The sequence below is a fragment of the Artibeus jamaicensis genome, unplaced genomic scaffold (genome assembly GCF_021234435.1).
Source record: "Artibeus jamaicensis isolate MK-2021 breed Jamaican fruit bat unplaced genomic scaffold, CSHL_Jam_final contig_468, whole genome shotgun sequence".
Classification (NCBI taxonomy): domain Eukaryota; kingdom Metazoa; phylum Chordata; class Mammalia; order Chiroptera; family Phyllostomidae; genus Artibeus; species Artibeus jamaicensis.
This window is the reverse complement of record NW_026521846.1, coordinates 1873023-1885288: the sequence shown is the minus strand read 5'-3', so window position 1 is coordinate 1885288 and position 12266 is coordinate 1873023. Positions and strand designations below refer to the sequence as shown.

The following is a 12266-nucleotide window of genomic DNA, read 5'->3' as shown; positions in this document are numbered from 1 at the left end:
CAGAGAAAGACAAACACCATGTGATTTCATTCATATGTGAACTGTAATGAACAACTGAACTAACAAAGGAAAATTGGGACCCTCTCATAGATGGAGAGCAGAATGACAGCTGGGAGGTGGGGTGGGGTTAAGGTAGTGGGTAGAGAATTGAGCAAACAGGAAAAAGGACTCATGGGCCTGGATAGCAGTGTGCTGATTGCTTGGGTAAAGAGGAGTGTGAGGGGACTAAACAGTAATGGAAAAAATACAATAAAGATTGAATTAAAAAATAGATCTAAGGGCATTATGCTTGGTGAAAAAGGTCAGTCTTTAAGGGACATACTTGTCGTATACTCTAATTTCATTTATATAACATGACAAAATTTTACAGATGGAAAACAAGAGAACTGGATGCTAAGTTTAGGAATGGTTAGAGGAAGGAGTTTGTAATTGTAAATGGGCAGCATGAGGGAGATGTGTGTTGTACTGGAGCAGTTCTTTGCGATGATTTTGGTGGTGGTTATAGAAATGCACATGTGATAAAATAGCATAAAATGATACACATCAACTGGTCCAGTATTAATTTCCTGGTTTCAATATTGTACTATAGTTATATAAAATGTAACCATTAAGGGAAATAGGGTGACGGGTAAATTGGACCTCTGTGTATATTATTTTTGCAACTTTCTGTGAATGTATAATTATTGCAGAGTAATTGTTTTGCAAAAAGATAAGTTATAAGTAAGAAGAGTTTGAATATTTTAATCAAATGCATTAATATATATTATATATTTTCAGGTACAGGAAAGCAAGTAGAGATGGGAAATTATAAAAGAAAAACAGGGGCCATGAATGTCATTTTTATGCTTTAAATTATGATTCAGAAATTGTGGTTTTAACTTACCAAGGGTACTCAAAAGAAAAAATTTTAAGATTATCTTGTGTGTCTCTAAAATAGTAGAATGCCTTCTATGAGTGTATTATTTTTTTAATTTAGCTTTTATTTTTATTAGAGTTAAAGAGGCTTTAATGGCTTATATGGAAGAGGCAGCCATTTAACCACTTTGGATTCTCGAGCTATTTTATTTTATTTTATTTTTTTTTAGGACTGATACATATATTTTTGGGAGATAGTTTTCCATCCCCTATTTTCACTTCTATGTAAATTTCCCTTAGTAGACTCCCAGCTTCTTTTTTTTTAAATTAATTTTATTTAGTTATTTTTCAAGTACAGTTTTTTGGCTATTTTTCCCTTCCCAGCCTCCCCTGCCCCTTGCTCCCCACCTCCTTCCCATTTCCACCCTCCTTAGTTCTCGTCCCTGTGTCCTTCCTATTTGTTCCTCCAAATCCCTCCCCCTTTTTCCCCTTAACTTCCCTTCCTTCTCCCCTCTGGTCACTATCCCCTTGTTCTCTATTTCAGTGTCTTTGTGTTTTTTTTTTTCTGCTTGCTTGTTTGTTTTCTTGTTTAGCTTTCTGTTAAAGGTGAGATCCTATGGTATTTGTCTTTCAGCTCCTGGCCTATTTCACTCAGCATAATGCTTTCCAGTTCCATCCATGTTGTTGCAAAAGGTAGTAGCTCCTTCTTTCTCTCTGCAGCATAGAATTCCATTGTGTATATGTACCACAATTTTTTGATCCATTCATTTACTCTGATGGTCACCTAGGTTGCTTCCAACTCTTGGCTATTGTAAATTGTGCTGCTATGAACATTGTGGTGCATAGGTTCTTTGATATTGATGTTTTAGGATTCTTAGGATATAATCCCAGCAGTGGTGAAAGTGGACATCCTTGTTTTGTTCCTGATCTTAGTGGTAAAGCTTTTAGTTTTTTCCCATTGAGTATGATATTGGCTGTAGGTCTCTCATATATGGCCTTTATTATTTTGAGGAATGCTCCCTGTATTCCCACTTTGCTGAGTGTTTTTATCATAAATGGGTGTTGTACCTTATCGAAAGCTTTTTCTGCATCTATTGATATGATCATGTGATTTTTGTCTTTGCTTTTGTTTATGTGATGTATTACATTTACTGATTTGCGAATATTGAACCATCCTTGCATCCCTGGGATGAATCTCACTTGGGCATGGTGTATGATCTTTTTGATATATTGTTGGCTGCGATTTGCCAATATTTTGTTAAGGATTTTAGCATCTATGTTCATCAGCGATATTGGCCTGAAGTTTTCTTTCTTTGTTGTGTTTCTATCTGGTTTTGGAATTAAGATGATGCTGGCTTCATGAAAAGAATTTGGGAGTTTTCCATCCTTCTGGATTTTTTGGAATAGTCTGTGGAGAATAGGGGTTAGCTCTTCCTTAAATGCTTTGTATAATTCTCCTGTGAAACCATCTGGTCCTGGACTTTTGTGTGATGGGAGTTTTTTGATTACTGCTTCAATTTCTTTTGCTGTTATTAGTGTGTTTAGATTTTCTGGTTCTTTTTCATTGAGTTTTGCAAGATTGTATTTTTCTAGGAATGTGTCCATTTCCCCTAGGTTTTCAAATTTCTTGGCATACAGTTCTTCATAGTAATTTCTTACAATCCCTTCTATTTCTGTGGTATCAGTTGTAATCTCTCTTCTTTCATTTCTGATTGTGTTTATTTGTGTCATCTCTCTTCTTTTCTTGATGAGCCTACTTAAAGGCTTGTCTATTTTGTGTATCTTCTCAAAGAACCAACTCCTGGATTCATTGATCCTTAAAATTGTGCTTTTAGTTTCTATGTCACTTAATTCTGCTCTAATCTTGGTTATTTCCTTCCTTCTACCTGCTCTGGGCCCTCTTTGTTGTTGTTCCTCGAGTTCTTGCAGGCGTAGGGTTAGGTTGTTTGTTCGAAATGTTTCTATCTTCTTTTGATAGGCCTGTATTGCTATAAACTTCCCTCTCAGTACTGCCATTTCTGTGTCCCATAAGTTTTGGGTTGTTGTGAGATCATTTTCATTTGTTTCCAGAAACGTTCTGATTTCTTCCCTAATTTCATTCTTGACCCATTCGTTGTTTAATAGCATACCATTCAGTCTCCATGATTTGGGGTGCTTTGGGTTTTTTCTTTGGGGTTGGTTTCCAATTTCAGTCCCTTGTGGTCAGAGAAGATGCCTGGTATGATATCAATTTTCTTGAATTTTTTGAGGCTCGTTTTGTGTCCTATCATGTGGTCTATCTTTGAGAATGTTCCATGTGCATTTGAAAAGAATGTGTATTTAGCTTCTTTGGGATGAAGGGCTCTATATATATCAGTTAAGTCCATTTCATCTAGGGTGTTGTTTAATGCCACAATATCTCTGTTGATAATTCGTTTGGAAGATCTGTCCATTTTTGATAGTGGGGTGTTCAAATCCCCTACTATAATTGTGTTGCTGTCAATATCTTTCTTGAAGTCCTCTAAGATTTTCTTGATATATTTGGGTGCCCCTATGTTTGGTGCATATATGTTTACAATGTTAATGTCTTCTTGGTGGATTCTTCCCTTGAGTATAATGAAGTGACCTTTTGGGTCTGTCTTTATGGCCTTTTTTTTGAAGTCTATTTTTTCCGATATGAGAATTGCTATCCCAGCTTTTTTTTCTTGTCCATTTGCTTGGAAAACTTGTTTCCTTTCACTTTTAGTCTGTGATGGTCCTTTGTCCTGAGGTGGGTGTCTTGTAGGCAGCATATGTGTGGGTCATGCTTTCTTATCCATTGAGCTATTCTGTGTCTTTTGATTGGAGCATTTAATCCATTTGCGTTTAAGGTTATTATTGATAGGTACTTATTCATTGCCATTTTTGTACATGTGTTCCTCTCTGTCTCCCTCTTATCCTTCCTTCTCTTAAAGCAGTCCTTTTAGTATTTCTTGTAGAGCTGGTTTGGTGGAGGCGTAGCCTTTTAGGCTTCTTTTGTCTTGGAAGCTCTTTATTTGGCCTTCTATCTTGACTGAGAGCCTTGCTGGGTAAAGTAGCCTTGGTTGTAGGCCTCTGGTTCTCATTACTTGGAATATTTCTTGCCATTCTCTTCTTGCTTGGAGTGTTTCCATGGAGAAGTCAGTAGCTAACCTTATTGGGGCTCCCTTGTATGTTATTTCTTTTTTCTCCCTTGCTGCCTTTAAGATTCTCTGTTTGTCTTGGAATTTTGCCATTTTGATGATGATGTGTCTTGAAGTGGGCCTGCTTGGGTTCCTCTTGACTGGGGACTCTCTGTGATTCCTGGATTTGTGAGACTTTTTCTCTTACCAAATTAGGGAAATTTTCTCTCATTACTCGTTCAAATATGTTTTCTATCCCTTGTTCTTCTTCTTGTCCTTCTGTTATTCCTATTATTCGAATATTATGTTTCATATTGTCTTGCATTTCTCTTAATCCCTCTTCATTCTTTCTGAGCCTCTTTTCATTTTCTTGCTCTTTCTGTGAGATGCTTTCTACCTTGTCCTCCAACTCACTAACCTATCCTCCGATTCATCTATCCTACGTTTGAAACTTTCTACTGTGTTCTTCAATTTGGAAATTGTATTCTTCATTTCCTCTTGTCTCTTGCTGATAGTTTCCATTTCTTTTTTCATGTTGATGTAGTTTTCAGGGAGATCATTGTAGTTCCCCTGTAGTTTCTGGTAGTTCACTGTGAGCTCTTTGAACTTTGTAATAACCAGTGCTTTGAATTCACTATCTGATTAGTTGATCAGCCTCTATTTCGTTTAACATTCTTTCTGAAGCTTCTGCTTTTTCTTTCATTTGGGGATTGTTTCTTTGTCTTCCCATTGTTTGAGACTCTTCTTGTTAGTCTCTGCTTCTAAAATTGATCTGTTTTGAAACCCTGGTTTTATGGTGTAAAATTCTGCGGTATGATCCTTATGAAGTTCAGAGGTGCAGACTCCTTGAAGTTTCTTGATGTTCTTCCTCTCCACCTACACTCACGCTGGTCCTCGTGCTGGTTCCTGTGTTGGTCGCCTACCACTGCTGAATGTCCCGGCTCTAGTATCCTCCTCCTCAAGCACCCAGGCCCGTTACTACGGCAGCCTTATAAGGGCTGGGAATGTCCCGGCTCCCGTATCTGGCTCCTCTGCCCCCCAGGGCCGTCAGAGGGGTTTGGAGTGTCCCGGTTTCTGTACCTGACTCCCCGGCATCTAGTCCTGTCTTTATGGCAGTAGCACAGAGGCTTAGAATGTCCCAACTCCCATATCTGATTCCCCAGTGTCCAGTCCCGTCGCTATGGCAGCGACACAAGGGCTGAGAACGTCCCGGCTCCCTCCCGTAGCTGGCTCCTCAGAGCCTAGGCCTGTCTTTATGGCGGCGTCACAGGGGCCTTTGGTTTCCCAGCTTCTGCAACTGACCCTTCTGTTGCCCAGGCCGGTAGCTATGGCATCGGTACAGGGGCCGAGAATTTCCCTGCTCCGGTTCCTGACTCCTCTGTCTCCCAGGACCGTCACAGGGGCTTGGAGTGTCCGGCTCCCGTACCTGACTCCCCGGCTCCCAGGCCTGTTGCTCTGGCGGCAGCACAGGGGCCGCGTGAGACCCAGCTCTAGTAGCTGACTCTGCCGCTGTCTGGCATTTCAGCATCGGTCACAATCTCTGGTCTTTTAATTTCATAAATGCTGGGTAACCGATGGTTTATTGTGCTGTTTCTCTATAGATCTGCCAGGATTTTCACCCATGAGTACAGGAGCTAGTATCAGCTCCATCTTACTCCGTCGCCATCTTCCCAGCATCCGAGCTATTTTATTTTAATATGTAAATTTCTCAATAAAGAAGATTAGGATTTAGCTACCATTCACTTCTCCCATCACTAGTTGCAAAGCCTTTTTTCTGTTTTCTCATTTTCCCTGTATAGTTATGTTTATTTCAGTTAGATCAATATTATGTTTTCTTAGTAGGATGGTAAAAATATTGTATTTAAGATGTGATTGCTTTTCTGCTCTTCTACAACTTTTTGTTTTCCCCAGAATTAATAATTGTCTTGTGTTGCTCACTTGCTTAGTTTTTTGTATATCTGTGATTAATAGATATGCCTGTATATCCCTGAATTACAAATATATTTCTGTTTATTTTGACTAAAATTTTTCTCATTGTGGTAACTATAGGTTAAATTTTAGAGCTTTGGTGTAAAAGACAGTTCTTAGTCTTGAGAACTTTCTGTAAAACCAGAGTGAATATAAATTGTCTTTGTTACTTATTCTGTTTATTCACAAACCCAGTTTAGCTGCAAGTAGGTGAATAGATTTTTTTTTTTAATTTCAGCTCATAGCAAAGGAAATTTATAGGTATTTTTTAATATCTATATTCTGATAGCAGAGGAAATCTATAGATATTTGTGAAGATCTTTACATTATCAGTCCCAAATACTGGTCTCATAAGGAAGTAGGGAGAGCTGTGGAACAGAGGGGAGAACGTGGGTTCTACTTCTGATTGGTTGCTTAATTGATCTTCATAATCTAGGATGATCAGGTAACCTCCCTTGCCTCAGTTGTCTTTTCACTGCAATAATGACAGTATCAGACTGGATTACAAATGTGGCCTTTTCTAGTTCAAATGTGATTTCAACTAAATAAATGATTTACTTTAAACTTGACTGTATCTCCTAATTAAGAGTGTTGTCATTTTTAGTACTTTTAAAGAAGTACCGTGATGTTTAGAGTGAAATAAGATTAAAAGGCCTAAAGTAATTTCTGAAACCTAGTAGAGATGGGAAATTCTAAAAGACAAAAATGGGCCATGAATATCATCTTTGTTGTGCTTTAAATTATGACATGGAAATTGTGGCCTGGAAAAAGAAAATTCTAAGGTCATCAGAAACTTCACTGTTTACTATCCAATAATATGGTCTGAAATAATAAGTGTGGCTTTTATGGTGATTTCTTTAAATTCTAGACTATTGAAGTTAGATGGGTCCTTGAGGGCTTCTGAGAAAATTCTTGATGGTCAGGCAGTTAGTTTTTAGATGATATAACCAAGGGCAGAGTGTACTATTTTTTATTTGTGTTTTAATTGTGAATGCTGATATGAGAGGTATATGATATTTGGCATACTTAATTAGTTTTCAGAGGGCATTAAGGTGAATTACATACATTTGGAAATGAATTTGTAAGTTTGCCTTAGTACCCCTGTTACTATTGATAATGTGCATTATTATGAAATCCTATAAAAAGCAGGTATGTAATTTAAGTTCATAGCAAACATCACTGACAACAGATTTCATTGGTTTTCAGGTACTTGAAGAAGCAGAAGCCCAACATTTATATCAGTCCATTTTGCCTGATATGGTGAAAATTGCACTCTGTCTGCCAAATATTTGCACCCAGGTTAGTGGAAATACCTTCCTCCCTGGTAGCTTTCTTCTCACTCACAATTAAACTCTTAATGGCCAAGGTCAAGGAAGCAGAAGAGAGTGAGGGGTAAAAGTTTTTGCCAAAGAATATGATGATTTTGCTAGAAAAGGTTAGAGGCTAAAGGAATGCTAGAAAAGGACATTAAAAATGTAGCATTCAATTTCTGAGCTTCAGTTTACATTGTTAAAGTTTGCTTACTCAGACTTCTTTTTCTTTTTGCTTAAACAGACTCTTAACTTTAAAAAATACAGTAGTAATTATTTAAAAAACACACTAATGGATTATCTTCTAAATGGCTTAGTAATACCTAATCTTTCATCCTCTAATCCCCAAAATGGTATATTATATAATAAATGAACTCGTGGTATTTTTTTTAAATAAGATTTTATTTATTTATCTTTAGAGGCAAAGGGAAGGAGAGAGGGAGAGAAATATCAATGTATGGTTGCCTCTCATGCTTCCCCTGCTGGGAACTGGCCTGCAACTCAGGCATGTGCCTTGAATGGGAATTGAACTGTGATCCTTTGGTTCACGGGGCCATGCTCAATCCACTGAGCTCATGGTATTTTATTAATTTTTAAAAATAGAAGAAAGAATCTGGTAATACTGCATTTTGTCTGGAGTTTTAAAGTAGTTTATTACTATATAACAAATTACTTCAAACTTTAGTGCCTTATGAGCCTGCCTCTACGTAGGCTGACTCGGGGGCCTCATGACCAGGTTGCTGACTTCTCCAGCACATGCTGCTCAAGGGAGGGCCAAGATGGAGGTGTAGGTAGAAATACTGTACCTCCTTGTACAACCAAATTCAAGGACAACAAAGATTTACAAACAAAAACACAACCAAAACAGACAGAAAATTGAACTGTACGGAAGTCTGACAACAACGAACCATTCATCCAGACGGGTAAGAGGGGCAGAGTCAGTGCCCAGCAGAGAGGGGTTGCAGCAGGGAAAAGCAGTGGCTGCCAGACAAACCCAGGTGCACAGGCAGCGGTTGGCAGATCCCAGGCATGTCGTGGCAATGGGCAGACCCAGTGAGGGTGCAAGGTGGCTGACTGACCACAGTCACACATTCATGCACAGATAAACCAGGTGAAAAAATGGAAAGTGAGACAGACCACACAATGCAGGGCCCCAGTACGGGAAAATAAAGCCTAAAATCACCGATTGAGAAAACTTTCGGGGGTTGAGGTGCTGGGAGAGGCCCACAGGGTCCTAGAATGTACAAAAGCCTACCCACCTGGGAACTAGCACCAGAAGGGCCCAATTTGCTTCTGGGAAGTGGCAGAGAGGACCAAAATCCCAGAGAGAGTGGAACAAGCACCATTGTTCCCTCTCTGACTCCCCTACCACCCCCAGTCACAACCCAGAGGCTGGGTTGTCCCACCCCCAGTGAACAACTAAGCTTTCGCCCCTCATATGTAACAAGTGTGAGCAGACTAAAACTTTATGGCTCAAGCAGAAGAACAACTCAAAGCCCCAGAGCCAATACTTCTAAGCAACCAAGAGATAGCCAAGCTATCAGATGCACAGTTCAAAACACCGGTGATCAGGATGCTCACAGAACTGGTTGATTTTAGTCACAAATTAGATGAAAAAATGAAGGCTACACTAAGTAAAATGAAGCAAAAGGCACAGGGAAGCAATAGTGTTGGAAAAGAAACTGGGACTCAAATCAATGGAGTGGACCAGAAGAAAGAAAGAAACATCCAACCAGGAAAGAATGAAGACAGAATTCAAAAAAATGAGGAGAGGCTTAGGAACCTCTAGGACATCTTTAAATGTTCCAACATCTGAATTATAGAGGTACCAGAAGGGGAAGAGGAACAGCAACAAATGGAAGACTTATTTGAACAAATAATAAAGGAAAACTTCCCCAATCTGGCAAAGGAAATAGACTTCCAGGAAGTCCAGGAAGCTCAGAGAGTCCCAAAGAAGGTGGACCCAAGGAGGAACCCACCAAGGCACATCAGAATTACATGAGCCAAGATTCATATGAAGGAGAGAATTCTAGAAGCAGCAAGATATAAAGGTACAGTCACCTACAAAGTAGTTCACATCGGACTGTCAGCTGATTTCTCAAAAGAAACCCTACAGGCAAGAAGGGGCTAGAAAGAAGTATTTCAAGTCATGAAAGGCAAAGACCTACATCCAAGATTGCTGTATCCAACAAAGCTTTCATTTAGAATGGAAGGGCAGATAAAGTGCTTCGCAGATAAGGTCAAGTTCAAGGAGTTCATCATCCCCAAGCCCTTATTACATGAAATGTTAAAGGGACTTATCTAAGAAAGAGAAGATGAAAAATATGAACAGTGTAAGGACAGCAAACTCACAGTTATTAACAACCACACCTAACCTGGCTGGTGTAGCTCAGTGGATTGAGCGCAGGCCTGTGAACCAAAGCATCGCTGGTTTGATTCCCAGTCAGGGCACATGCCTATGTTGCAGGCCATATACCCAGTATGGGGTATGCTACAGGCAACCATACATTGATGTTTTACAACATCTCTTACTCCCTTCCTTCCCCATCTCTCTAAAATAAATAAATAAAAATCTTAAAAAAACAACCACACCTAAAACAAAAGCAAACTAAGCAGACAGCTAGATCAGGAGTGGAACCATAGAAATGGAGATCACATGGAAGGTTAGCAACAGGGGAGTGGGAGGAGGAGAAGGGAAGAGAAGGTATAGAGAATAAGTAGCATAGACAGTAGGTAGAAAATAGACAGGGGAGAGCAAGAATAGTATGGGAAATGTAGAAGCTAAAGAACTTGTGACACATGGACATGAACTAAAGAGGGGGAATTGGGGGAGGGGGTCACAGGGTGGAGAGGAATGAAAGGGGGCAAATGGGACAACTGTAATGGCATAATGAATAAAATATATTAAAAGAAAGGAAAAAAAGCTGATCAAGGGAGCCAGCAAGGAGTGCTATTTTTTTTATCTAGTTTTTAATAGCACCCAGCATCATTAGTGCTACTTTTCTATTCATTAGAAATTAGTTGCTTAAATCTAGGCCACACTCAAAGAGGTGGGAGTTAAACTCTAATTCTTAAAAGAAGGAGGTATCAAAGAATTTGCATACACATTTTTAAATCCCTGCAATGGTTTGTTCTTTATGATTTTCTTCCCACATTTCTCTCAACAGTGGTTTGAATTTGCCTTAGTCTTTTATTTCTAGGGCCAACCCCCTAGCTACATGGGTACTAGCCAGGGATTCTACTTAACACTGTTTCTCCACAGAGGCATTGAGGGCATTTTGGGTAGAATAGTTTCTACATGTGTGGCATTGTCACACATATTTTGGTTTGTCATTGAGGTACCCCAGAAACCACAAGCATAGTCATTGGGAGAACCAAAAACCATGTTCAGATCTCTGTGGGCCATGCTGCCACCTTCAGTTGAGAACCATTGAGTGTTTTTCATTGTGCTCTACTTGTTAGCATTTCACTGTGGTATTTCCAATTTTACATAACTTTAATTTTACCTCATTAATACACTGTGTTTGAGATAAGTTTTTTACTGGGCCAGGAAAGTATATTTTAAAACTTACCTTGGTTGTTTATATTGGAAGTTACAGGCATACCTTGGAGATAATACAGTTCACTCCAGACCACCACAATAAAGCAAATATTGCAATAAAGCAAGTGACATGAGTGTTTTGGGTTCCTAATGTGTATAAAAGTTATGTTTACACTATAATGTAGTCTACTAAATGTGCAACAGGAATATGTTTAAAAATACAATGTACATACCTTAATTATAAAGAACTTTACTGCTAAAAAATGTTAACCATAATCTGAGCCTATTGGAAAAATGACAGTAATAGACTTGCTGGATGCAGTGTTGCCACAAGTCTTCAATTTGTAAAAAACAAGGTATTTGCAAAGTGCAATAAAACAAAACTCAGTAAAACAAGTTATGCCTGTATTTGCTTGCTTATGTTTTGTGTTTATTCTTTTTTCCTTTCCCTCCTTAACTTTTCACCTTACTAGTAAAATCTCTCTCTACCTTTTAGGCTCTAACTTTTACTTCCTCTGCAAAGCCTTTTCCCTACCTCTGCCTGTCAAATTTAATCCCTCCTGTAGCACTCAAATCATATTTAGTACATTATTTGTAATTTATGTCTTTATATATCTCATTTGTGTTTTTATTTCTTGCTAAAGCAATTATTTGATTATGTTCTTCCTCAAGGGAGCTCCTCTTTGTGTCCCCAAATTTAATAGTGCTTAATTAAATGAATTTTTATTTTATTAATTTATGTTCATAATTATTTTATATTCATTTCAGGTGTACAGCATAGTGGTTAGACAATCATATATTATACTTTACAAAATGTTTCCCCTAATATTTCCAGTAGCCACCTGGCACCATACATAGTTATCACAGTATTATTGACTGAGTTGCCTGTGTTTTACTTTAATCCCCATGATTATTTTTTAATTATCAATTTGCACTTTTTATTCCCTTTACCTTTTTCATTCAGCCTCCAAGGCTCCTCCTCTCTGACAACCTGCAGTCTGTTCTCTGTATCTATGAGTCTGTTTCTGTTTAATTTGGTCATTTATATTGTTCTTTAGATTCCTCATAATTAAATGCTTTTGAATTCAATGTGTAGTTCGCAATTGACAGTGTATTGCCTTTATACATTAATCACTTAATATTCTCTTCCCCTCATGCTTAGGAGAGAATGTTTCATATTTAATGATATATTTACTCAAAAGCTTATAAATTCGTAAGCTATAACAAGTCACTTGGCAGAACCAAAATTAGACTCATGGCTCCCCAACGTTTTGTCCTGATTTAAAATAGCTTTATTCTACCATTAGTATATTACTGGGGAGAACATTTTAAATCTGTGTTGTCTACTGAAAAGTAAATTCTGCTGAAGAAGTAACATTTCAATTAGGTATCAAAGTAACATTTCAATTAGGTATATTAATGTGTCAATATATTAGGTATATATTGACACATTAAATTGCATATATTGTTATT

General features: G+C 38.2%; 1 protein-coding gene across 2 annotated transcripts in view; it reads left to right on the top strand.

The window, feature by feature from the left end:
• PARG (poly(ADP-ribose) glycohydrolase) overlaps positions 1-12266 on the top strand; it is a 230425-nt gene that overhangs the window by 89118 nt on the left and 129041 nt on the right. For both annotated transcript variants that reach the window (XM_053667366.1, XM_053667365.1), the window contains exon 8: positions 7149-7241. In XM_053667366.1, the coding sequence (XP_053523341.1) occupies positions 7149-7241 (93 nt within the window). The remainder of the gene's footprint in view (positions 1-7148; positions 7242-12266) is intronic.